This window comes from Mastigoproctus giganteus, chromosome 9 (assembly GCF_048544385.1).
Source record: "Mastigoproctus giganteus isolate SK-2022 chromosome 9, ASM4854438v1, whole genome shotgun sequence".
In the NCBI taxonomy this organism is placed as follows: domain Eukaryota; kingdom Metazoa; phylum Arthropoda; class Arachnida; order Uropygi; family Thelyphonidae; genus Mastigoproctus; species Mastigoproctus giganteus.
In genome coordinates this window covers 183,730,906-183,758,483 of record NC_143583.1, presented here as the reverse complement: position 1 = coordinate 183,758,483, position 27,578 = coordinate 183,730,906, and the positions used below count along the sequence as shown (strand labels likewise).

At 35.7% G+C, this 27,578-nt stretch overlaps 1 protein-coding gene across 1 annotated transcript in view; it reads right to left on the bottom strand.

The window, feature by feature from the left end:
* Positions 1–328: 328 nt before the first annotated feature.
* The window catches only part of Pgi (glucose-6-phosphate isomerase), a 251,466-nt gene continuing 224,216 nt past the window's right edge, over positions 329–27,578 (bottom strand). Inside the window, exons 14-17 of the mRNA XM_090381526.1 lie at positions 19,617–19,745; positions 19,311–19,386; positions 5,580–5,646; positions 329–486 (exon numbers count right to left, since the gene is read on the bottom strand). Of these exons, the coding sequence (XP_090237652.1) occupies positions 366–486; positions 5,580–5,646; positions 19,311–19,386; positions 19,617–19,745 (393 nt within the window). The 3' untranslated portion in view covers positions 329–365. The remainder of the gene's footprint in view (positions 487–5,579; positions 5,647–19,310; positions 19,387–19,616; positions 19,746–27,578) is intronic.

The window sequence follows — 27,578 nt, the reverse complement described above, 5'->3', positions numbered from 1 at the left end:
TAACTTTGCCTGATTTATTCCAAGATTCCAGATATAACAAAAAATTTATCTGAAATAAATAGGTAGCATTTACAATAAATGAAAACAATGTTTCACAGGTATTAAATTATTACCTGAACATCCTCATTAAGAAATAACACAGTTTAAATGTAACAGCAACATAAATGTGTATTCTGTATTACAGATTTATGTTGCTATACTCTCATCATATTTAAGAGATATTAAAATCAACTCCATGTCTGATTATAGTTCAATAGCCTCTTATTTCTGAAAAAAGTACTGAAGATAAAATCAAAAAAAAAAAACAAAAAAACTGGGGAGTGAAAAGGTTGAACACATTTTCTTACTATAAGAAACATTTACATTCAGGTGTTTTTCTTAATAAAATTGATGAGTCCATTTGTTGAACTGTCATGAGTAGACACTGGATCTTTTCCTTTTAGTTCTGGTTGGATCACCTTAGCAAGTTGTTTGCCAAGCTCCACCCTAAAGATATCAATTAAAATATATTAATGAATAGGGATCCATATGGAATAAAAACCAATATTTGTTTTTAATGTAAAATGAGGTCAATTTGTTGTCTTAGTTTAAAAATTTTTTTTTTTTTCACTTAAAGATATAGAGAGAGTGTTATGTTTCTATATAGATAATACTTAACCATATGAAATATATATCTTAGGCAGGATTTTAGGCTAATTATGTAATACTGTTTGTCTGTCTGCATTCTGCTCACCCACATATGCAGGTCACTGTGAAAGTAATGCCTCCACATTTTTTTCTTGACTACTAGTTCAAGTCTCTGTATTTACATTTTCTCCACTACTGTACCAGAGTGATCCTTTTGCCTATCTGCCTTTGTATATGCAGAACAAAGGCAGATAGGCAATTAAAATGATTAATAATTGAGACAGACACATAGTATTATCTTATGCGTATCATCAGCAAAGTGTTCTCCATGATGGGCAAGGTCAGGATAGTAAAAAGGGCATGGCAGAAGAGCCCACCACCCAAATTCCACAATAATCTCTCTCGTTATGATGTAATTATGGGGGGGGGGTAATAGCATTGTCATGATGAAGGAAAACATTTTCTACCTTTTCTGGCTCTTGAAATTTATTTCTTAATTGTCTCCACATACTGTGCAGAATTAATTTTTGAGTGGATTGATTTTCCTCTATTGGTGAATCAATGGACTTTGACTTCAGTTTATAGTGGTGTACTCTCAGATCTCATCTATAACAGTGCTGACAAAATTGTCGTCAGTTGTCTCGTTATGCACCAATCAATACAATCCTCCACTCGTTATTTGTAATCGGGCATTAGCATTTATGGACCTTGCACACAATTTTCTGTGTCCAGGCTTGCCTCAGAATTGTTTTTATCGCATCAAAGCTAATTCCCAATCTCTCTCTCACATTTTCTGTTAATTGTTGCAGTGCGAGGAAGAGTTCACACCTTGGCACAGCCGTTAAACCACTACCCCCAAATGAACTGCTCTTTGCCACATCAAAGCCACCTTCCATTTTCACAGAGTGCTAAAGTTCTGAAACATGGCATACAGTGTTGATTGCAGTAATATTTAAATCTTCACTGCACACCATTACATGAGTTGGAGGGGGGGCAGGACTGAGGCATTTTTTTCAGGGCATGGAGTGACTGGAGCTACAGTTTAAAATGTACATCAATACCGTCACAAACTCTAAAGTTAAGTCCCCGTAGTTTATTATACACAATTCCACAGCCTTAGAATTCAGCATTTAATTCCTTCCAAATGCTCTTTTATAAAACAGATGCTCCATAATTTCATGTTCACTTTCTTAACTGAAAAGCATGTTACATTTCTATTTGGCAGTTCTGGTTTTTCATCCAGCAAATCAGACAAGCCACTACATGCATGTAAATCCCAATACACTGATGCTTGGTTGCTTTCGACAAACAACTAAATTTTATGCATTTGGTGAAAACTTTGCCAGCCACAAAGTTTTGCGTTTGTTGGCCTGAAAGAGCTCTATTAGCAAATGTGTAAATTACTAAAACAAGCTAAACATCAGCTGCTCTAAGAGTTTTTCATTTTTGTACAAAAGATCTCTGACCAACAGAAAACACAAATTCCTGGTCTGAAAGATGTATTACTGTAATGGAGACCTTCCATTATAGAGTAAAAAAAATGATGGAAAGTTCTACGAATGGCAATGTATATTGGACGTGTTTTTTTACATATGTAGATTTTAAGGGACAGATTAATTTCAATGGTCATATTTTTTGACTTGGCAAATTAATTTGTTTCCACTTAACTATTCACTGAAAATGAACATCAATAAAATATACATTGTACTGTGTATTTTACATTGTACATTGATCTTCAGATGCAAACCACAAAGTCTGAAAAGAATGCTGTTGCTTCTATCTTAATACAGTTCATTATAACAGGGCAAAAGATCACTCAGTTCTCAACAGAATTTGCTGCTCTATTCCATCTTCAACAAGAATGGCCATCCCTTTCTTGAATGAATGAAAGGTTTCATACATCATTTTAGTTGTGAGCATCATCTTCCTGTAATCTTATCCTCTGTTGCTGCAATTGAATCAGTTTCTTGTTGGTCAACTCAGCATAATGTGATAATGCTGAGTTATTGGTAAGGCACATCATGTATTCCACAACACAAATCATTTGCTATAATAGGCTTTAACATTTTTGCTGCCTCGTAAATTTTAAGTTCCCTTTCTATCTGCCTTTAATTTAACTTATATTTTCAAAATTTTGATACAATATCATTCTTCAATTGGATTATTTCTCTGGGGCTGAACAAGTTGGCACTGCTGTTTAGAAAATAGAACAAGGTTTAGAATCCACATCATTTGAATAGAATTCTATTTCATTATCGGATATAGGATAAAGAGCTGATTCTATGTCATCAGCTTCAACATGCTGTCCAATCCCTGTAGATCCATTATAACAACCCTCTGGCATAAAATTTTATAGAAAAACAACATTGATTCACACAATTTTATCAGTAGATACACATTAAGGATGTAATTTTTTTTTCACAAACTAAAGAGTTAAAATTCAGCAAGCATAATTTTCAAAATTTTTTTTCCTTTTCTTGTGGAAAATATTGAACTAGATAAAAATAACTTCAACATAAGCAAAGAACATATGAAACTGTGAACTAAGTATACAGTTTTCATATTGCTCTCTGGACAGTGTGATTGATGTAAGCAAAATCCCAGCTGTAATGCTAATAGCCCAGGGTTCAATTAGTGTACTGATATCGATCAGTTGCTTGTTTCATGTGCCTTTCCTTAACACAAATATATGTGTTCATTCAATTGCAGTCATTTATTGACTGAAACTGAATGGACACATTTGTGTTAAGGCACAACACTTGCAGTTCATTTTGATATAAGTTTGTGTTCTGGCAGCAAATGTGTTAAATGTCCTGAAGTCCAAAGGTTGCAACAGAGAAGTCACATTTGTTGGCTTTAAAGTGGGTGCGGTTCATCCAGGGCCAGTTATGTTCAAATTTTGTCACTTAAAATATTCAGTGAAAGTCAAGAACAACAAAATGGCATAATTGGGTTACTGTCTGTATTATGATAAGATATCACTACACTTTTATCCATATTAATAATGTGTGAATTGTTTTTATACAAAATGCCCACTTTTTGCATCATTATGATATTTTATATAAAGAGGTCCATTAAGGCATTATTAAAGCAATACAGAAAATGCAGTCTAAAAAAAACAATTTAACTCAGCTGAATTAACTAGACTGAATTACTAGGCAAAACTTGCACAATTATGCAATACTGGTAGTTCCTGACTTTACGAGTTAATTCATTCCTAGTGCAAGCTCGTAAAGCGACAACTTGTAATGCATAAATTTTTTCCCATAGACAATGTGCTGGCGCCTCCGTAGCTGGGTGGGCAGGAGCAGCAGTGCATAACACATGCTTCTTGATGAGCCCGTGACCACCAAATATGGAGGATGCGGAAAGGTCAGGGAATGACCACCACATAGCCCGGAGCAATATGGCCTTAGTTGCTAATGCTCCTAAAAAAAAAACAAATAACAAATAACCATTGACAATGTCAAATAAAGGTCAACAAAACAATAGCTTAAGCTTAAATAATGATTTATTTATCCAAAGAAATGAAAAAATAGCCTTTAAAATCAAGAAAATTATTTATGTCAAACAAATGTTAAAGAACATTTATTTTTCTTCATTATTGGCTTGGAACTCGTTGGTTTGTTGAAAGCACAAGGAGTCGTTTTATTCTTTGGAAATGCTTCAAGAGAAAATAGAACAATGAATAGAACAGTCTTCTTTTCTTTAGAAATTTCACGATTGCATGCATAAGCATTTTTTTAAATCTATAGCAACTTGTGTAGTGTGATTGAAATTTGAATCTTGTGACTCAAATCTCAATTGCCCTTTCTATGTGTTGAAAAGCTTTGTCAAACTCCTTGAGAGTAAAGTAACAAACAGGAGTTTCATCTGCTAAATCTTTTTACTCAGCTTCTACACATTTTGCCATTTCAAGGTCTTGATTTGTCAGTTCTCCATTGTGTGTTTGAAGCAGATCAGTGATGTCTTGGTTGTAGAAACCTCAAGCTGCAATTGGTTACCAAGATTAATGACTGCTTCTATTTCATTTTATTCAAGAAGCTGCATACAATCTATGCTGCTTCTTGAAATCCTTCAAAATTATCAATAAAATGATGAGTTTAAAACATGTTATTCTTTGTAATTTTGTCCCAGGCTCATTTTATTGTTTTGATTGCATCTATTATATGGAATTTTTTCCAAAATTCTTTAAGAGTTGGACCTCCCTCCTTATCTCTGCCTGAACAAATAAACACATGCACAGTAGTATGTACTGTATAGCTATGCGCATGGTTTGAAATGCCGTATTTATGACTGTTTAGCATTTATTTATTGCAATTAATGTTCATATTTTTGATTCTGTTGATATTTGAAAAAAGAACTTGTAAAGCAAAAACTCACAAAGCAGGAATATATATGTGCATATAAATTAAACGGTCAAAATCAAAGTAGATTCTTTATCGATCAGTTCTGTGGTCTCACACATGCACTTCTCAATAGCAGAATATAATTCAGATGCAGAGACATAACGTTAGCATTATTCAACACAATGCCTGGAATGGTCTCAACTTAGTGGTCAGTCTGTGATGGTATACAATTCACCTTAAAGAACAAGACATTTTTACAGCACTTGAAGAGATACAATATGCTCCTCTGCAAGTGCATAAACACATAAGTCGAGGCTTAAGCTCTGGAAATAGTGGGTGGATATTGGACACTTTGAAGAGGATGCTGCACTATGAATGGAGTATAAGGATGTAGAATGAGAGAAGGATTCTGATTTTGAATGAAATCAAATATTTTGCTATAGCCATTTCCATCAGCTGACTGTATGCAATTTTTACTTTAACTTGACAGGCAATTTGACCTATTTCGTCATGATTAAATCATTATGCCTAATAATCTTTTAGGCCACTTATTTTCACAGCTTCAAAGAAATAAGGAGATAATCATGTGAAATTTAGACTTACCCCCACTGATCATAGGAATTGACATCCCATATAATGCCTTGAGTAAAGATTTTATGTTCATAAGCAGCTGGAAAGAAAAATTCACTGTACTTTGACATTGAACAGTTATGCAATTCTAAATACTTCTATTTAAAAAATTTTAAATAAGATTAAAAAATGTGCTAGGCAAGTAGTTCCTATTTAAAAGGGCAAAAACAATCACACTGAAATAATGATTTGTTGTGGCTCCAAGTGAATGGAGTCGCTGATGGAAAAGAACTAGTCTTTTCCATCAGTGTTTGTCTAGAAGGAAGTGCTTCAATATATGAAAACATGATTCTCAATGACAAGAGAGACTCCTCTTTCATAACAGCTGAACTGACAGATAATTATACATTCCTCACCTACCGTCAGTGTACTAACACTGACTATAAGTGAGGAGGGACTCATTAACTGTTCAAAACAGTAGTGCAGATCTACAGAACTGTGTAGCTTGGAAAACTAGTGTTATTTGTTTCACTGTGGATGCGTCAATTTGGCATTCCACTTTAAACAGGTCCAAACATCGGATATAGCTAGCTGTGGAATGTTAAACAAAAGAGAATGAGAAAGCTAAACTGATACTTACTTATCACCATGATTTATTTAATCTAGTGCAGTTTCAGCAGGCACAAAGATTGTGGGAGAGAAACAGCTGAACAACACTACATGAGCACCCCGACTTGTGTATTACTTGACTTATGGAAATTCAATTTTACATAAGTTTTTGCTGGCCAGTGCAAACTTAAAAAATTCTTGGAAACTTATTCTGCACCCAGTAGGAATAAATGGAAGTATCGTGAAAATATAATGTGAACCCAATAGCACTTTTTTTTTTTTTTTGTTATTCGTTCCAAGTCCATGGAAATTAAAAATTTTGCTATATTACTAAGCTATTTATTTCTCTAAAAGATCATATTAAATAATGGAAACTGCACTACCCTTTCATCATTGTTATCATATGTTCCCGTTATAAGAATCAATTTCGAATGCTTTTGTGATATTTTTCTAAAGCACGTGTCTGGAGGTTACGACCAAAAAACAAATTGCACTTTTTGATTTATTGAGCTTTTCTGTTAATACATCTAATTATAGTTTGTTTGTTATTTGGTTTTTAGGAGCATTAGCAACTAAGGCCATATTTCTCCTTCTAATTATAAACGGGTAGTAAACTCAATCTTATTGCATTTGCAATAATACCGATAACTGCAATTGTGTGGGTTTTTACGCTATTATGGTGAAATGTGTTCCCCTTCACTGAAATCTTCAATCATATAAAAAACAAATTTTCAGAAACTCCTCTTAATTCCTATTTACATATTAATGATGAAGGAAAAGCAACCAAAAAAAAAACTCCAAGTTGTGGTAGTGCCAGGAAACGAAACAAAATTCATTTAGAAATGATGATAAATGTGATTAAAAAGTACGAAGCAGGACAAAGTTTGTCATCTATTGCAAGGGAATTAGGTCTCGGTGCTTCAATAGCGAATGCTATTTTATAGGACAGTGTGGGTATAAAAGAACGTGTCAAAGAATCAACGCACTTAAGATCAACAGCGATTACGTGCTATATCAAAGATGGAAAAGCTATTAATAATATGGAATGGAAAATCAGATTCAGAAGCGAATACCCTCAAGTCTAATGACCATTCAAGCAAAAGCAACAAGTGGTTTAATAGATTTGCGCTGGTTTCAACAACGTTAAAGTATATGGTGAAGTCGCCGGTGCCGATTCTGTAGCTGCAGAGAAATTTTGTGATGTGTGGGAAAAAATTATTGATGAAGGTGGTTATTCAATGCGGCAAATTTTTAATGTCGACGAGACTGCTCTGTATTGGAAAAAAATGCTGGATCAAACATACATTGCAAAAGAGGAAAATACAATGCCAGGTTTCAAGGCGTCAAAAGATAGGGCCATGCTCTTGCTTGGGGCTAATGCAGCGTGAGGTTACAGATTAAAACCACTGCTTATGTACCATTCTGGAAATCCTCTTGCATTTAAGGGCATCAATAAAGCCACCCTACCGCATTTCCAATCGAACCAAAGAGCATGGATAACAATATCTCTCTTTGAGGATTGGTTTATATAAATGCTGCTTCATTCCGGAGGTTGAAAAATATTGTAACGACAACGATGTTTCTTTCACGATTTTGCTTGTATTAAGTAATGTTCTTGGACATCCTATGCATCTAAATGATTTCAATTTGAACGTGAGAGTCATGTTTCTACAGCCAAACACGACTTCACCCATCCAACCTACAAATCACGGTGTTATTTCGAATTATATTATTTATGCACATTTGCTCAGGCATTGTCTGCAGTAGACGGGGAGAAAAATTTTACGTTAAGAGACTTTTTGGAAATCTTAAAATATTTACCATGCCAACTTAAGGCAATTTACAGGAATAATAGATGCAGAATTAAAGTAGGGTCAGCTTTGTCACCTGAATTCCACACTTCAAAAGGCTTATTACAAGGTTGTTGCATGTCACCAACACTTTTAAAAATTTTTTTATCGCCATCTGCCTAAGATCCTGGTCAAAAAAATGTAATAAAATGGGATTGCCGATTAATAAGAACACCTATATTGACAATTTACGTTTTGCAGACAATCAGTTGGTGATAGCACAAGACTTAGAAGATGCAAAGCATGCATGTCGTCAATTGTTTGAGGAATATAAACAATGGAGTCTAAAAATCAATTTTAGCAAGACTGAATGTTGTCTTCAGGGCCAGGACACGTTCTAAATATTGCAGGTTTTAAAATCAAACAAGTCGATAAATTCAAATATTTGGGATCAATCTTACAAAGTGATGGATCATCCCAAGGAGAGATCAATAAGAGAATTACAGACAGCAGAAAGGCTATCAGCATGTTAATCTCTGTTCTGTGGAGCAAAAACATTCTACATAAAACAAAGAAACTTATATTTCAAACGATTGTACAAAGTCTTCTATTGTATGGAGCGGAAACCTGGACATTGAATAGACGAGTATTCACTCGGGAATTAAAATCATTTGAGTGTCAAAATTAAATATCTTATTTAAGTTACCATAGACCAATAATTTTAGTGTTGTTATAATATATTTTGTACGAATTATTTCATTGTACTGAAATTATTTTTTCAATAAAAATAATGCAGCAATACTTCTTTTATTTTACTGTACCAGTTTCATAATGAGTTCCTGCAGTAAAGACATTTTTAACGGCTGCCACCGTGACATTGAGTCTCAGAGTAGAGTGGGAGCAACTCATTATGTACCTGGTACATAATTTTTATTTATTTTTTTGGCTCATGCTATATAAGCTTGCTTTCTCGCATCATATTCCTCTACTAATGCTAATTCACATATAAAAAAAGTAATAACAAATTTGATTTTTTTAAGGCTCCAATGTTTGGCTTAAATTAGCATTAGCAGAGGCATATGGTGCAAGGAAGCAAGCAGAACCTCAGCCAAGAAAAGAAAAACAAACCCATCCATTCACTCTAAAAGTTTGTCTAGTTCAGCCTTCAATTTATTTAAGCTGAACCACAACAATAGTTGGAAGTTTGTTCCAGTAATCAACCACCCACTGGCTAAAGGCAAATTACCACACATCTATTCTACAACCATCTTTCCTCAATTTGAATTTATGCCCCCTCAGGTGTGGAATCTGTGCAAGAGGAAGAATCCCATCAGCATTAAGCTTGCTCAAACCATTCAAGGCCTTCTACACCTCAATCATATCACCTCCCAGGTGCCTAGCCTCCAGACACTGCAATTTGCAGAACTTAAGCCTTATATCTTGATAACACAGCAACCCTTTGTTCAGCTATTCTTATGTTTAACTTTAGTAAAATCTCCTCCAAATCATTTAATTCACTGTTAGAGTTTGATAAATTTCTGGCTTCCACTTCCCTACAGAATTCCTCATGTGTGAATGTAGATGTAGATAGATACAAAATACTCATTCAGTTTGTCAGCTACCTGAACTGAATCATCAACAATCAAACCAATCTGATTCATCCCCTTCCTTCTAGAGTTTACATAAGTCTTTACTGTTTTTGTTTGCATCCTTTGCCAAAGATTTATCATAATCTACATTTGCTTGCCTAACCTGCTTTGTCACTTGATTACAGACTATCTTATATCTACCATTGGCATCTGTGTCTCCTGAAAATTTATATGCATCTCATGCATTTTTCTTCTCTGTCACAAATCTCATTAGTTCAGCTGACATTCATTTAATTTAGGGTTGAATTTGAAAGTGTCTACAATTCTGCCCAGACACGATAGGAGGGAGTATATGATGAGAGCCTTGTCGATCAATTCGGCCCTGGAAAGATTGTGCAAGGCTCAAGGGGCTGAATTTTGTTCAGCCTGGTCTGTACTTGTTAACAGGAGAGACTGCTTCTACAGGGATGGGATACACTTAAATAGAAAGGGTGCAAGAATATTTGCTGATGCTATCGAGGCAGTGTTAGGTGGGTCGGAAAACTGCTAGTTTGGGGGAATACAAGGACTAATAGATTAACAGTAGCCACTGGCAGAGGTGAAAGTGATTCTTGCACTGCTTCTACTGGAATGAGCAGCAGCAGCCTGGAAAACAAGATGCAGGATATTTCAGAGACTGCTGGGAGTCATTGCGGTAAAAGGAACAGGAACAGCTAAGAATAGGAACAGGTGCATGTGTATGTACACCAATGCTAGGAGTTTGGTAAATAAATTTGATGAATTTGAGTTATTGCTCAAAACATCAAAGGCAGATATTGTTGGGATATCAAAGACGTGGTGTCACACAGATATATATATATAAGGAATGCAGAACTGGAATTTGGGGAGTACAATGTGTACAGAAAGGATATACACGACAAGAAGGGAGGAGGAGTTATGTTATTAGTTAAGAAACACAAAATTCAAGGAAGTGAAGCCAGTCGACATCGCTGGACAGTGCAGTGTCGAGTCAGTTTGGTGTGACATAAGCATTGGGAGATCAAAATTAAGAGTAGGAGTGCTATAGGCCTAATGACTCTGATGAGTATAATAAGAAACTGTACAGGGAAATAGAGTGGGCCAGTAAATCAGAGTCTTATAATGGGCAATTTTAATTTCCCAGATATTGACTGAAATTTGTGGTTTGGTCACTCACAAACTAGCAAGGCTTTTGTGGATGATTTTTTTCTACATCAGAATGTTCGGGAGGCAACTAGAGGGAATAATACTCTTGATCTGATTATCAATAGTGATTCTTCATCCATTAAGAATCTTCAAATAAAGGAACCACTAGGTGGCAGTGATCACAGTGTGCTGAAGTGGGATTTACTCAAAGAGGTAACTAACATCAGGGGTAAAGGGAAGGGTTTTTGCTTTCGTAATGGCAACTATGATGATGGTCTGAGACAGTATTTAAATTCTATACAGTGGGACCAACTGATGATGTTACCAAAAGCAAATTCAAAATGGGAAGCATTCAAAGAACTTATCTTGGCAGCTACTAGGCTTTACATACCAACTAAGAAATATTGTTCAAGGTTTAGCCTAAATGGATGTCAGATGAACTAATGAGACATATGGCAGAGAAGAAAAATGCATGGGATACATATAAATTAGTGGGTGACATGGAAGCCTATGATAGATATAAGCTGTTCTGTAACCAAGTCACAAAGGAGATTAGGCAGGCAAAGGGAGATTATGAGAAATCCTTGGCAAAGGATGCAAAGAAAAACAGAAAAGAGTTCTTTACCTATGTAAACTCTAGAAGGAAAGGGATGAATCGGATTGGTCCACTGGATATTGATGGTTCAACAGTTGAGGACCCTGCTCACATGGCTAACAAACTAAACAAGTATTTTGCATCTACATTCACACATGAGGAGTTATTGAGGAAGGGGAATGCCACAGGTGAAGTAAACTCTGGCAGTGAGCTAGATGATTTTGTAATAACTAAGAGGAAAGTGGAGGCACTGGTTAAAGAAGCACTGCAGGATCATCTAGACAAGACTTCAGTTATAGCTTGGACACAGCATGGTTTTGTTAAGGGAAAATCTTGCCTGACCAATTTGGTTGGATACTATGATGCAGTCACAAAAGAACTGGATGCAGGGAATAATTTTGATATTATATATTTGGATCTTAGAAAGGCTTTTGATACTGTTGCACATGGAAGACTGCTGCACAAACTGGAGCAGTGTGGCATTGGAGGCAAATTGCCGCTATGGATAAAGGGGTGGTTGAGGGGGAAGAAGACAGAGAGTGGTAATCAATGGACACTGCTCATCGTGGACTAATGTTATAGTGGAGTCCCTCAGGGTTCAGTGTTAGGTCCATTGTTATTTTCTCTATTTATAAATGATATTGATGATGGTATATAAAGTGTAATGTCTAAGTTTGCAGACGATACAAAGATTGGCAGGGTTGTTAAGGACACTACTGACAGTATGCTACTGCAACAGGATCTGGAAAGGTTGAGCAGATGGGCTGAGAGGTGGCAAATGAAGGTTTAACATTGACAAGTGTAAAGTACTACATATGGGAAACAGTAACCCCAGAGCAACGTATCAACTCTGTGGTACTACACTGACAGTGGTAGAGAACGAAAAGGACCTGGGGGTAATTGTGCAGGCAGATATGAAGTTCTCTAAGCAGTGCAGACGAGCTGCAAGTGTAGCTCATCGTGTCTTGTCAATGATATACAGGAATTTTTCTAGCAGGGATAAGGAGGTGATTATTCCCTTGTATAAGGCAATGGTCAGGCCACACCTTGAGTACTGTATACAGGTCTGGAGGCCTCATTTCAAGAAGGATGTAGAGATGCTGGAATGAGTAAAGAGAAGGGCAACAAGATTAGTGAATGGAACAAAGGGTTGCGCTTACGAAGAAAGGCTTAAGTTTTGCAAATTACAGTGTCTAGAGACTAGGCACCGGCGAGGTGATCTGATAGAGGTGTATAAAGCCTTGAATGGTTTGAGCATGCTCAGTGCCAATGGGAATCTTCCTCTTGCTCAGAATAATCACCTGAGAGGGCACAAATTCAAATTGAGGAAAGACAGATGTAGGATAGATGTGCAGAAATTTGCCTTTAGCCAGTGGGTAGTTGGTTGGTGGAACAGACTTCCATCCCTTGTTGTGGAAGTTGATAGCCTAAATAAATTTAAGGCTCAGTTGGACAGGTATTTCGAAAGAACAGAGGGATGAAATGGGAGCGGTTTTTTTTTTTTTTTTTATGCTGATGCTGCATAAGCTTGCTTTCTTGCATCATATGCCTCTATTAATGCTAATGCTTAACCCTGAACAGTATTTCATTGTTGGTATGAAAAGCTAGTAGCTTCCAGGATTAATTTCTTCAATGCTTCCCATTTAGAATTTGCTGTTAGTAATAACATTAGATGGTCACACAGTAGAGAATTTAAAAACTGTCTGAGACCACTGTAGTCACCTTTACGAAAGCAAAATCCCTTCCCTTTATCTCTGATGGTAGTTACATCTTTAAGTAAATCCCACATCAGTACACTGTGATCGATGTGACCTAGTGGTTTCTTTATCTGCAGATTCTCAATGCATGAATAATCACTGCTGATAATCAGAACAAGAGTATTACTCCCCCCGCCCCCGGTTGCCTCTCGAACATGCTGCTGAAGAAAACAATCATCCTGAATCCCCTCGTTATAAAACAACCTGATTTACTGGCCCACTCGATTTCTCTGTACTCATCAGAGTCATTAGGCATATAACACATTCATACTCTCAACTTTGCTTTCCCAGTGCTTATGTCTCACTGATGCACTTCCGTAGATTTTGTGTTTCTTATCTAACAGCATGACTCCTCCTCCCTTTCTATACACATTGTACTTCTCAAATTCCAATTCTCCATTCTGTGTGTTTGTGTGACACCAAGTCTCTGATATCCCACCAATAAGTGCCTTTGATGTCTTCACCAGTACCTGAAATTCAAATTTATTTACTAAATTAGGGGAAGGGGTGTTTGCTATATACAGGGTGTCTCAAAAATATTGGTATAAACGTTTAGGGGAGGTAGGTAACATCTAAAGGAATGTGAAACATCACAGGAAAGTAGTAGCAGAGGCACAAGAAGCAGAAATGACACAAGACAGTAATTAGTGGCAAATGTTTATTTGACATAATATTAACAATGGAGTACGAGATGGATGCATTTCATGATGTTACAACAGATGCTCGAAGGTTCCACCATGAGACGCGATGCATGCGTGACACTGACGCAGCATGGATTGGCAGACACTGTCGAACACACCTGGAGTTTCTTTGACAGTAGCAGCAGCGCAGATGAGTCTCGCCACGAGATCTATTTCCGTCTCCACAGGCGATTCATACATGATAGATTTGAGGATCCCCCGCAGAAAGAAATCAAGGCTCGATAAATCAGGTGAGCATGGGGGCCAGGCAGCAGGTCCACCAGGGCTAATCCACTGACGCCCAAAACGCCTGTTCAAATGGTCACGAACACACCTTCCATAATGGGCAGGCGCCCCGTCATGTTGAAACCAAATGTTGCATCTCAGATTTACTGGAACATCGTCAAGTAACCCTGGTAGAACTTGTTCAAGAAAGATCCGATATTTAGAGGAGTTCATGCGGGATAGTAACAGGTATGGCCCGACTAAGCAGTCACCGACCATACCTGCCCACACATTTATCGCGAAGTGATGTTGTGCCGCATTGGGGCACACACTGTGTGGGCCCTCTGCTAATCCATACACTAGGTGCATGTGTGCCAGCTCACAGTTCGTATATTGATGCATGCTCTTCGTGCAGCGACTACTGCTTGAATGAGTAAACCAGAAATTTTCCCTCTTGTGAACTGATGAATAGCGCCGTGTACTGACTTACGGTGACGTTGCCGGTTATGGGTTCCTATGCGATTCACATTCCTTTAGATGTTAACTAAATGTTTCTACTCCCTAAACGTTTGTACCAATATTTTTGAGACACCTTGTATATATATTATTAATAATATATACAAATAACGAACTTACAGTGTACAAGATGTATTAAAATATAATTATAATGTATAAGTATGAATAAAATATTATTATATTGTACATTGAGTAATTTATACATGCCACTAAAACATCTTTTAAAAATATAAAAATAAATTCAGACAGGAATAAAACTATTTTAATTAAACACATCAAAAACTATACTATGTAACTAATGGAGTGTTTCCACCACTTTTTTTTTTTTTCTTAAAGCTCACACGAAGTTGTTTTCAATGTGAACATTAGTTTTTTCATTTAAATCCATTTTAGTGGGAAAAAAATACTTTAAAATTCTTAAGCTCCAATGAATAAAAAACATACAAAAAAAAAAATATATTATAAAAAAAGATACATAATATTCAATATTAATATTAATTTAATTGAAAAAAATCACAATTTTCAGAGAAAGAAACAACTGTCATATGGAGGGAGAGGTGTTAATTCCTTGCTGGCAGAGGGTTCTGGTGAAACAGGTCTAGTTGATGAAGTGTTCTTGAAGAAATCACCAAACTTCAGTTGTCTTACATCTTGTTGTTGCTTCCTTTTTACTGTAGATTGAAATTCTCTAAAATGCAGATCAAAATTCCCTGATGTGCTTCCTTATTCATAATAAGGAAGCACATCAGGGTCTGATGATGATTCAATATAATATGTTGTCTTATTACAAACAATTTAGGACGAGATGCAATTGATTTTTTGTCATCATCATCCTCTTGTTCTCCACGAAGAACATTTTCTGCAATCTCTAACTCAGAAAAAATTTGATAACCTGGATCACCTTCATTTTCGAGTCACTGTTCCACATCATTCTCAGCTGCATTTTTGTTGCCTGCCCTCAGAAGAGTGTCCTGAAAATTAAATGTCTTGACTCCTTCAAAGTCCATTTCAGTTTTTACATCATACAACTTCTTCCAAGCACTGGCCAAGGTAGTAATCTTCATATCTTTCCCACACAGCTGCTGTGTTGAAGACAGCAGATCTGATGTTGTATGCATGTAAATTTTGCAGTATCCTGGTGCCTCTTGTATTGTTTTTTGTTTCTTCCAAAAACTTTTTATACAACCTCTTACATGCAACGATTACACCCTGATCCATTGGCTGTATCAGTGAAGTAGTGCTAGAAGGCAGAAAAACATTTAATTCTCCTATCCCTGCCAACTTACCTCTCAGCATTAGGGTGAGCAGGTGCATTATCTAGCAGTAAAACAGCCTTTATTTCATGAGAAGGAATTTTTCAGCACATCTGTCTGATAGCATTGCACATCAGGAATAAAACGGTTAAAGAACCAGTCACAGAAAATATCCATTGTAAACCAGGCATTTTTTGAGTGGGAATATATCACAGGTAATTGGTTCATTAAATCCTTTAAAGCACAAGTTTTTTTGTCATACCAGCTACCATAGGTTTATGCCAATGCAAGTCATCAGCATTTGCACCTTATTTAGCTTACAACCAGGGGTGCTTGTTTCATGCTTGTAAGCCTGGGTATTTTCAGGAACAGCATGATACAAAAGCCCAGTCTCGTCAGCATTATAAAGCTGTGATAAAATGAGGCCCTAATTTTTAATGAGGTCATTTAGATATTTTCTGAAAGACTCAACTTGTTCTTCATCTGTGCCTAAAGATTCACCACAGGTTCTTTTATTAACAATGCCGTGGCACTTTCAAAAACGTCACAGCCATTCATCACTCCCCTGAAATTTTAGGTCCATATGCTCAGCAAGCCTTTTAGCAGCTGACTTTAACTCAACACCTCTAACAATAACACCACTTGAGCTCTGCTGAACAAGCCACTTGTACACTGCTTCCTCTAGGTTTTTATCTTTGGCCACTTTCATATGTTTTCTACTACAACTGTAGTAGTCTTGGAAGAAACATCTACACTGTATTTTAATGCAAACTCCTGAAGTTATTTTTTATTTTTGCGAATGACTGAAACTTTGCTTTTTTGACTATAAATCTCGCACATGTGCAATAGTTACACCACCTTCAAGCTTCTCAATCAGTTCTAATTTCTGTGCAACACTCAAGTTAACACACTTACTTCTTTATCCTGCAAGGCCATAAGGTAGACAAATATTACCTATTTATTATAAAATATGTAAAAATTACAATTACATAAGACGCAAAATGTAAATAATAGAATAGGATTTGCACCAGAAGACTGACAGTGTTGATGCACATCACTAATCACTCCCCCTCTATTAACCCCTTCCTTCACCTACATGGCGTAATACCCTGAACCCAAAAACAGATGCATGATAAGATAATGTTGACTCATTAACCCAACTTTTTAGCATGCTTTATTCGCAAATAAAAAAAAAAAAAAGGTTCTAAATTTTTCCTTTAGGACAAAAATTTTTTGTCCATTAAATCGAAGGCCTACTGTATTTAAATTCAAAATTCATAAAAACAGTCCACTCCAGGTGACTGCAGTGTTATTTGCATGTAAACTCATTTGCAAAAGTTAACGTGGATTCTCTGTCTTGAACTACCATAATATCTTGGCTTTCATTACTCACCTTTCATAAAGTTTAATGGAAAAGTTCGGAGAAACTCAATAAGTTACTTGACATTTCCAGTTTTTTGATAATGTCTAGGATAAAAACTTTCTAAATATGCTACCAGTTTTCTATCAGTCTTCTAACTGCAGGTGATGGCTCTTCCCCCCCAACTAATGCTGGAATTCTCCAAGATTCTGTGATTTCCCTTACTTTTTTACCTTTTATTTTGTATATTAATGGACTTTTCCACTAATGAAATATTTCTTAAATGTCCACAATTTAAATGCTGATAGTTGACTTCAATCCTTTTAAAAAAACTCAGTCCTGTCTAAGCTATGTTTTCCTTTTCAATCTTGATATCCCCTTCAATTTGAACAAATACCGACTCCATAAAAACTCACCTTTGCCATATCATGGAATGTTTTTCCCCAAATCACAGGTGGTTCCTCCAAACCTTTATCAAGCTCTAGCCTATTTAGATCATTCAAGTTAAGTAATGATCTCTCTCTCTCTTATAAACTTTGTCCATTCTTATCGTGCAGATGCTCACTTTCTGTTAAATACCTCAACTAGTCAACATCTATTTGCTCATCAACTGCACACTAACGGAGGTAACTTTTCCTCATTTGAAGAGTGAACATGCAAAAGAGGTTAAATCCATTTATGAACAGAATTTCAATGGATTTATGTAAGCTTTTTGCTGCTGCTGTATGGTTCAAAATAAATTATATTCCAAGTTGGACAGTCAGTGAAAATTTTTTTTATAAAACAAGTTATATCCAGATTCATGTTTGATTAAACTGTGTTAAACCCATTACATGGTTTTGTGCCATCTAGTGATGACATAAATTGGTGGAGTTCATGCAGAGACCTACTGCATACCCATTCTTCTATCATATACTGTTTATTTTCTGTAATTGTTGCTATCAATTTATTTTTAAGTCAATAATGGCAGATTTGGGCATGCTGTATATATCTTCTGACATATTAGTTACTGTGAGCAAAGCTAACAGAGTATAAGAAAGTGCAAGAACAAAGAAAGAAAATTTGGTACAGTGATCCTTATATCAATATTGCAGGAACAAAAATTAGTATTCATCATTCTGATTAACCTGCATCATTCTCACAATTCATTTCAACAGACAGATAACCTCTTTCTGAAAGTATCTGGCTTGAATTTCAAGAAATATTCAATATTGTGATTTTACAATGAGCTGCTGCCATGATAACACCTTGAGGAAAGTGAAGACAAACTACATTATAATTCCAACTATTCAGATATTGAACCAGTTTGTTTGTTATTGTTACAAATATCTAAACTTGACAGAGAATTTTAAATAACTTTTTTCTATATGAGAAGCCTTTAGTTATATTATTATTAAATAAAATAATTTTATTTTAAAAAAACAAAAATTTTAGTTTTCAAAATTGCAAATTTTTTATTGTAAACATAAAGCTGTTTTATTTTTATAATAAAACTGAACTTCAATTACATCATGCAAAACAAGTTGTGTCCAAATTGTAAGTTACAACAATGTGGGTTATGTTAAAAATTGAAATCTGAGAATCTGCATAAACCTACATGATTAGTATGTATTCATTAAAATGAATACATAATAATGGTGTAGGATTAAATAAAATAAAATAAAAATTGCAAGTGTAACCTAGTAACTTTTTCCATTAGTTGAGTTCAGAAGATATAACTTGTTTTGCATATTTGCTCTTCATTTATCCTTTCTAGTTCTGTCCTTTAGAATAATCTCCCTTTGATGAAAATTACAATCTACAGAAATTGAAATTCGATGTCAAGTATCTTTTGTCTTTCAACCCGTATACAGTACTAAGTCCTGTAGGTAGTAATACTTTGCATTTGGGATTACCATGCCAGACAGTGAGAGGGGTGGTGGGGAAAAAAAAAAGAAAGAAAGAAGTGCAATGATGTTGCATTTGAATGAAGTATACACTTGGGGCTGTTTGACACCTTTATTCCAATATAAAAATAGATTTACTTTATATTGTTGAACTTATGAAATGATATATGACGACACATTTGAATTGTCCTGTGTAATATAATTTTTCTGCATTCAGATTCCTTTTGACTATTATATTAAAGAACCTTATGAATTTGAAATATCTAATATTCTAAATAAACATAAAAAAAAAAAGAAAAACAGAATTAGTGCATTATGATAAAAATAATTCAGAACTTACCAATTAATGCACCGAGAATGTATGGTGATATTTTCTCTACCATAATAGAGTTTGTAGGCTTATTTCCTTCAAATACCTGTAAGATAAAACAGCAATTAACTGAATGAATATTCTCATTACTATTGCAACTATTGGGAGGAACACTTACTCCATTTTAAAGAGTTAGTTTTTATCTGAATCTGGAATAACTAGTTATTATATTTAGTCCAATTTTCTGTATAACCTTTGTTTTATTAAATGCAGGTGCATATAATAGATAATTATTGATATAACAATGAGCAACTTCTTTACTACATAAAGACAAACCTTGTGAGGAAGAATTTTTTGCAGGTTGTCACCTGAAAGACCCCCTTTAGCAAGTTCTTCTTCTGCTTCTTCTTTTGTTTTGCCCCTCATCAATGCTTCTGTCTGTGCCAAAAAGTTGGCCAGAAGGATCTGAGAATGCAAAGAAATATTTTAAATCAAATTTTCAATTTCTTAAGATTATTTACTAGGTATATTATTCAATTATTACACTGTTTGATCAAACAGTTTGGTGAATGATCTTATAATTCTTGAACACAGTGGTAATTAAAAAAAAAGATTGTGAACAGGACATATATCTTTTGAGCATGCATATACTAAGTTTTAACTTGAGCTGCACTTGTGGAAAATTACTTTCAGCGAACTACTGTTTTTCTCATTTGAGGTGCACTGAAAAATGACAAAATTTGAACAATGCACAAACATTAAATTTTGTTGTGAACTTCAGAAGTTTGGCCACAAAACCACACAAAATATTAGTTTATGGAGGTATTATGATGAAAAAGACAGTTTAAGTGGTTTCAAAGGCATTTTTATGAAGAAAATGTTTCACTTGAAAATGAAACAAAGAGAGAAGCAACTGTCCATCAAAATCTCAAAACATCAATGAAGTCTGTACAGTTAGTCCTCGTATAGCACGATAGTTGTGTTCCTAGAAACCCTGGTGCAATGCAAAATCGTGCAATATAAACAACAGGCCCTATGGGAAAAATAGGGTTAGGTGCCGACCACCGAAGATTGAACACACATTTGTAACCAAAACATTACCAAACACAATAAAATATTGCTAATGCTTTTGCTTCTATCGTAAGCAAACTTGTTTTTTTTTTTTTTTTTTGATTTTCTATCCAAACAGATGACAGCCGTTCTTTGTGTCTTTAATGGATTTTAATTACACTTTCAGTTGTTCCTGCTATGAAATTTGTTTTTATTTTCTCTGCATTCTTTGTAATTCTCAGCGTTGCCTCATTTAGGCCTGTAGCACGTGCAATATCACACGGTCTTTCATTTCGCTCAAAGCGTTTCACAATTTCATATTTTTTCTCCATCGACAGAGGCGGACTAGCCATAAACCTTACTGGGGAAACCCCCGTGGGCCGGTGTGATTTTGGCCATAAACGCTAGTATGAGGCCACTATAAATTTTCCCGGGTAAGAATTTTTGACCCAGTCCACCTCAGTTTATCGATATTGCTTTTCTTTTTCTCTCTGAATCTGCAGTGTCTTCATCAGGACGCTTCCTTTTCACACCTTTTAAGTATTTTACTAATTTTTAGGGAATAAAGCACAATTACAAAACAAGGAGGCATGCTTGATACACATAAACAAAGCTGCGTGCGTGTAGCAACTGAATAAACAACACCGTAAAGACAGAGATACACTATTAACAGCTCAAATTTTACTAAAGCATATTTCTAGGGGTTGCTACCATAAAACAATAAAAATTTTATGATAGTAACCAGTTGCGTTTCTAATAGTGGAATCTGTTATAAACTGGTAGTAAACTCGATCTAATTGCATTTGCGATTATACTGATAGCTGGAATTGTGTTGGTTTTTACATTATTATGGTGAAATGTGTTTCCCCTTCACTGATATAAAAATCATAAACACATTTTCAGAATCTTCTCTTCATTCCTATCGTGTTGCATTCGACTGCCATTTCTTGTAAACACAAAGCAAATTGTGCATAAGTGAATTCGGTTTGTGTTATATAAGATATCGTTCCCCTATTTATAAATCGTGTATGATCGAATTCATGTTAGTGTAAACACGTGTTATACGAGGATTGACTGTACTATCATTTGACCAGATCAACAATTGAACATTTGAGAAAATGGTAAGGACACATCTCTTTCGTTTGGTTTAATTTTCCACACGAGGCAAGTCTGTTCGTTGCATTCTCACGATATCAAGGACAGTACCGACTCCTCATTTTATCTGAGCTGTTCAAGTAAGCTCTGCTGAATCCTGCATTTTTGATGAAAGCTTTGGGAAAACAAAAATGAGAGTGGAAATATGTTATAGGCCAAATGACTAATGAACAGCTATGAAGACAAATAAGAGTGGGCCAATAATTTAGAATATCTCTTATAATGCAGTATTTTAACTTACCAGATATTGACTAGAAATCTGTGGATTGGTCATTCACTCAATAGCAGAATTTTCTTGATTTATTGGTTTTCTGTTTTCTACACCAGCACATTAGGAGACTCAACAAGAGAAAGAAATACTATTGATCTCTATTGGACTACATGATCTCTTTTGGACCAGATTGGGCAATATTGAGTCAGTGTGTGACAAAAGCACTGGGAACACTAAAATGAGAGTAGGAGTGTGTTATAGGTCTAACGACAGTGATGAGTATAATGAATAGCTACAGAGGCAGATAGAGTGGGCCAGTAGACTGGGACTGTCTTATAATGGAAGACGCTGATCTTTGACATATGACTGGAACTTGTGGGTTTGTCACTTAGAGTAGCAGAAATTTTCTGGATTTATTGGATAACTGTTTTCTATAGCACCATACTGGAAAGTATGGTGCTATAGAAAAGAGAAATCAATATTCTTGATCTGATCATCATCAGTGACTCTTCATGTATTAAGAATACCCAGATGACAGGAATCACTAAGTGACAGCGATTACAATATAATGACGTGGTACCTATTTAAAGATATAAGTACTGCCAAGGGTAAAGGGAAGGGATTTTGCTTTTCTAAAGTTAACTACAACAGTCTCAATTCTTAAATTTTTAGTAGTACCAGGTGATGATGTTACCAACTGCAGATCCTAAATGGGAAGCATGCAAGAAGTCACTTAGATGCTACTATGCTTTTTATATCAACTAAAAGGTATTCATGGTGTAGACCTAAATGGAAGAAAAATGCATGGGATGTTTTATAAACTATTGAGGGCCACAGTAATCTACCGTAAGTACAAAGTAGTCTGCAATCAAATCACTATGGGTATTAGGAAAGATAAGGCAGATTATGCGATTATGAGAAACCTTCAGTTAAGCATGCAAAGAAAAATAGCAGAGCATTCTTTGCTTCCATTAATTCTAGAAGGTAATGGATGAATCACATTGGTCCACAAGGTATGTATGGCATGACTACTGATGATCCTTTTCAGATTGCCAATGAACTGAATAAATATTTTGCATCTATATTCAAATAGAAGTTTTTAGGGATGGAGATTCCAGAAGTGTACTAAATTTACAAGTGAGAGGAAAGTGTAAGAGAAATTGTTGATGCTAAAACTACATAAGGTACCTGGAGCTGATGTAATCAATCCCATTATATTAAAAGCAGCAACAAAAGAGATAAACCTTTATGCCATCCTTATGAGAGCCTCCTTGGGTTTAGAGGAGGTACCAAAGATTGGACATGTGCAGTTCTCCCCATCCACAAAGGAGGATCAAAAGACAAAGAGAGACAGGACAAAAGACCTGTGAGCCTGACTTGTATTACAGGGAAAATAATGGAGTCAATGGTCAAAGAAGTAATGCAGGATCACCTTGACAGGAATGGAGTTACAGGCAACCCCCGTATAATATGGTACTTCTACAACATGGTTTTGCTCTAACACGATTTATAAATTGCAGCAACCCTCGCACAACACTGTACTTATAAAACACGGTTTGAGAATTGCAGGAAATCTCGCATAACACTGTATTTTTGAGCTTTTGTGCTGGGAAAACCCTGCTATTATGTTAGATGTAATTTTAACGTTTCCATTCCTTTTTGTGAATCCCTCTGTTGACTTGCGAGTTGTTATCGCCTTCCTGGTACTTTTCTAAAGACATTTCTGGAGGTCACTAGCATAAAACAATAAAAACAATTTGCAGTTTCCCGATTATTAGTCTTTTCTGTTAGTGTAATCAATTACAAGTGGGTAGTAGTCTTTTCTGTTAGTGTAATCAATTACAAGTGGGTAGTAAACTATCTTCTTGCATTTGCTATCCTACCGATAGCTGGAATTTTGTGGGTTTTCACGTTATTGTGGTGAAATGTGTTTCCCCTTCCATGAAATATTCAATCATACAAAAAAAACATAAATAAATGCTCTGAAAATCATTACTCTGTATCTCACTTGTACGTATTTTGTTTGTTGAATGAACATTATCTGACATATAAGTATCACAGTTTACAAAGTATATGCCGTCCTTGCATATGCCATCCAAAAAGAAAAAGGAAAATCATGTTTCTTTTTTTTTGTGGATGGCATATGCAAGAACATCCTTTTAGGTGTACACTATCAGAAGCACGAGTGGCAGATATGTGGTGATTTAAAGGTAATCGCCATTTTATTTGGACTAAAATAAATTAATATCTTCATAAATACAGGCAGTTCCCACTTTGAGTTTTTTTTTTTTTTTCCCCCCCTAAGTATCAAGCATCAACAAAATTGAAAATATGAAGATAAATTGAAAAAAATGAAGGTTAAACATTCATAAATATTGCATTTCAAACCACATGTGTAGCTATACAAATACAGCGTAATCCAGCTTTACGATATTAATCTGTTCCAGAGACACCATCGTAACGTGAACCCAATAACTCGTTTTTTGGTAATTTGTTCCAACACCTCGGAAATTTAAATTTTCACTATATAACTAAGCTATTTACTAGGTAAAATGACATTTTTATAATGAAAATGTTTTAGTTACCAATTCAAATCATTAAAATGCACTATACTTTCATTGTTATATGTTCTGTTATAAGAATAAATTTTGAATGCCTTTGTGATATATTTCTAAAGCACATTTCTGGAGGTCATGACCATAAAACAATAAAAACTCCTCATTCCTTTATTTTGAAGCTTCGTAAACTTCTTACTCCACGCAAATTGTGTTAGTTGCAATTTGTGCGTGCAGTTAAAAAATGTTTATGCATACTATTGTGAAATTTATAAAGGAAAGAGAAGATTATCTTGGAAAAGAACGCTCCTTGAAGCATTTCTGAAGACGACTCCTTGTGCAACAAACCAACGAGTGCCAAGCCAATAACAAGTGTGCATTTTGTTGATGATGATAAAGAATAAACATTCTTTAACATTTGTAAGTCATAAATAATTTCTATATTATAATAGTAGCATTAGTTAGCCTTATATGATGGAAGAAAGCAAGCTTATATAGCATTAGACAAAAAAAAAAAAAAAAAAAACACACACCTTCCCATTTTGCCCATCCGGTCACTCCAAATCTATCAACTTCCACAACAACAGATGGAAGTCTGTTCCAGCAATCAACTACCCGTTGGCTAAAGGCAAACTTCCGTACATCTATTCTTCAATTGTCTTTCCTCAATTTGAATCTATGCCCCCTCAGGTTCTTAGACTGAGAAGTTGATGGAAGTATCCTGTCAGCAATGAGCTTGCTCAAACCATTCAAGGCCTTATACACCTCAATCAGATCATCTTGCAGGTGCCTAGTCTCCAGATGCTGCAACTTGCAGAACTTAAGCCTTTTTTCATAAGCATATATATATAATGTTTGTTTACAGGCTACGTTTTCATTTCTTTGGATTAATCAATCATTGTTTAAACATTGTCTATGGGAAAGATTTTTCCGCTTTACAAGCACGCATTAGGAACGAATTAACTTGTAAAGTCGGGCTAACTGTATTTCTTGGTTTTGCTTGAATGCCCATTAGACTCAGGGGTGCTCATTTCCGAATCTGATTTTCCATCCATATTATTAATATCTTTTCCCTCTTCGATATAGCAACTGAACGCTGTTTTGTGACACTGTGCATCTTAAATGCATTGATCCTTTAATATGTTCTTTAAAATAGTATTCACTGTTGAAGCAGCGAGAACTAATTCCCATGCAATAGATGACAAACTTTGTCCTGCTTCGTACTTATAAATCAATTTTGTTTTATTTCCTAGCACTGACACCACTTGCACTTTCCATTGGTTGCTTTCTCTTCATCTTTGTAATCAGTAAATAGGAATGAAGAGAAGATCCTAAAAATTTAAGTTTTTTTTATGAATGAAGATTTCAGTGAAGGGGAAACACATTTTACCATAATGACGTAAAAACCCACACAACTATCGCAAATGCAATAAAATAGAGTTTACTAATAGTTTGTAATACATTTCACTAACAGTCCAATAAACTGGAAACTGCAAATTGTTTTTATTGTTTTAAGGCCGTGACCTCCAGAAATGTGGCTTAGAAAAATATCATAAAGGCATTCAAAATTGATTCTTATAATGGAACATATGATAACGATGAAAGTGTAGTGCATTCTCCGGCCGGACCCGCGCAGACCTTCCACTCAGCCAATAGTACTGCTTTTAAACATGTTGGCCACTTGTTTTGTTCTTATTTGACATAAATTTATATAAAACTAAAACAATTTCCATTATAAAAATGACCTTTCAGAGATTTAAATAGCTTAGTAATATAGCAAAAATTTCAACTTCTGAGGTCTTGGAACGAATTACCAAAAAAAAAACGTGTTATTGGGTTCAATGAACAGTTCGAATTTGTCCTTAGTGATAACGAGAAATCGGCGTGGAAAGCCTTTTGAAATGTTTCAACTGGCTTTCTAGGAAATGTTACAGCTGGAAACTACAGGCAGCTTGTGGAAGATCTCATTACGTTTTACAAAAAATTGGGAGGCAACATGTTGTTGAAGATGCATTTCTTGTACTCACACCTGGATTTCTTCCTGCCAAACGGTGTTGCTGTCAGCAGCGAACATGGCGAGTTCATCAAGACATCGCAGTGATGGAACAAAGATACAAAAGCAAATGGAGTGCCACCATGTTAGCTAATTATTTTTAGATGGTGAAAAGGGACGCTCCCGAAGTTGAATACAAGAGAAAGATGAAAAGGTCCAGTTGTTTGATATGGGTATGTTCGTAGCTACATCTTACTGCCATATAAATAAAAAATACCTTGTATAAATATAGAAAACCACTATTTTCAAAAAAGCCAATCTGCCATTTTAAGCACCATTTCCATGTTTAGCACCCAAAAATCTATAAAGTAAACTTACTTAGGAAAAGGCCTTTTGCTTCAGAATAAGGAGACTACGTTGAAGGGGGCCATGATCTGGTCTTTGGAGAAGTGCAGGAATTCTAATAGTGTTGAATTCCTGCACCCTCACTGAAGACCTCACCATCTCCGAAGACCAGGTAATGACTTCCTTTGACATAGTCTCCTTATTTACCTCTGTTCCATGCAGCAAGCCATTACCTGTGCTAAACAACTTTTGGATAATGATACCACTTTATCTGACAGAACCTCGCTCACAACGGAGGATATTTGTGCTGCCCTCAACCTACGTTTGACCAGCAGCGTCATGTTTGGCAACTCTCTATTTCACCAGATCCACGACACAGCCATGGGTGCCCCAATCAGCTCAGTCATAGCAAACATTGCAATGGTGGAGCTGGAAAGCTGCATATTTCCCAACCCGCCCATCACCCTGCCAATACACAAACGACATTTTCGCAATCATCCCAGGGGTTCAGAAACCCAACTACTACAACACCCTCTACTTTCCAGATGTCTTAATGCAATGCGTGGACCCACAACTAAGAAATTCAGTCTATAGAAAGCCCTGGACCCATTCTAGCTCTATGAATGACAGGTAGACGGAAATTTCGAAAATAAAATAAGCGCCAACCTCTTAAGTTGTGGCTATCCCGCTAATATCCCAGACAAATACAACTTACAAGCTTGTGAACTTTCTACACACCCCAATCTGCCTCGGGTTAACGAAACTACTTCTATCGCCTACATCCCTCATTACCCAGATATTTCAGACCATCTTTCCAGAATCCTATGTGCCTATCATATAAAGTGTTTACAACTTCCAGGCAGAAAATTATGATTACTAATTTCTAGGGTGAAACACCTATCCCCTCCTTTTTACTTAGTGGTTCTGAATACCGTATTACATGCCCTGATTGCGGCAGTTGTTACGTTGAGGAAACTGCTAGAAGGCTC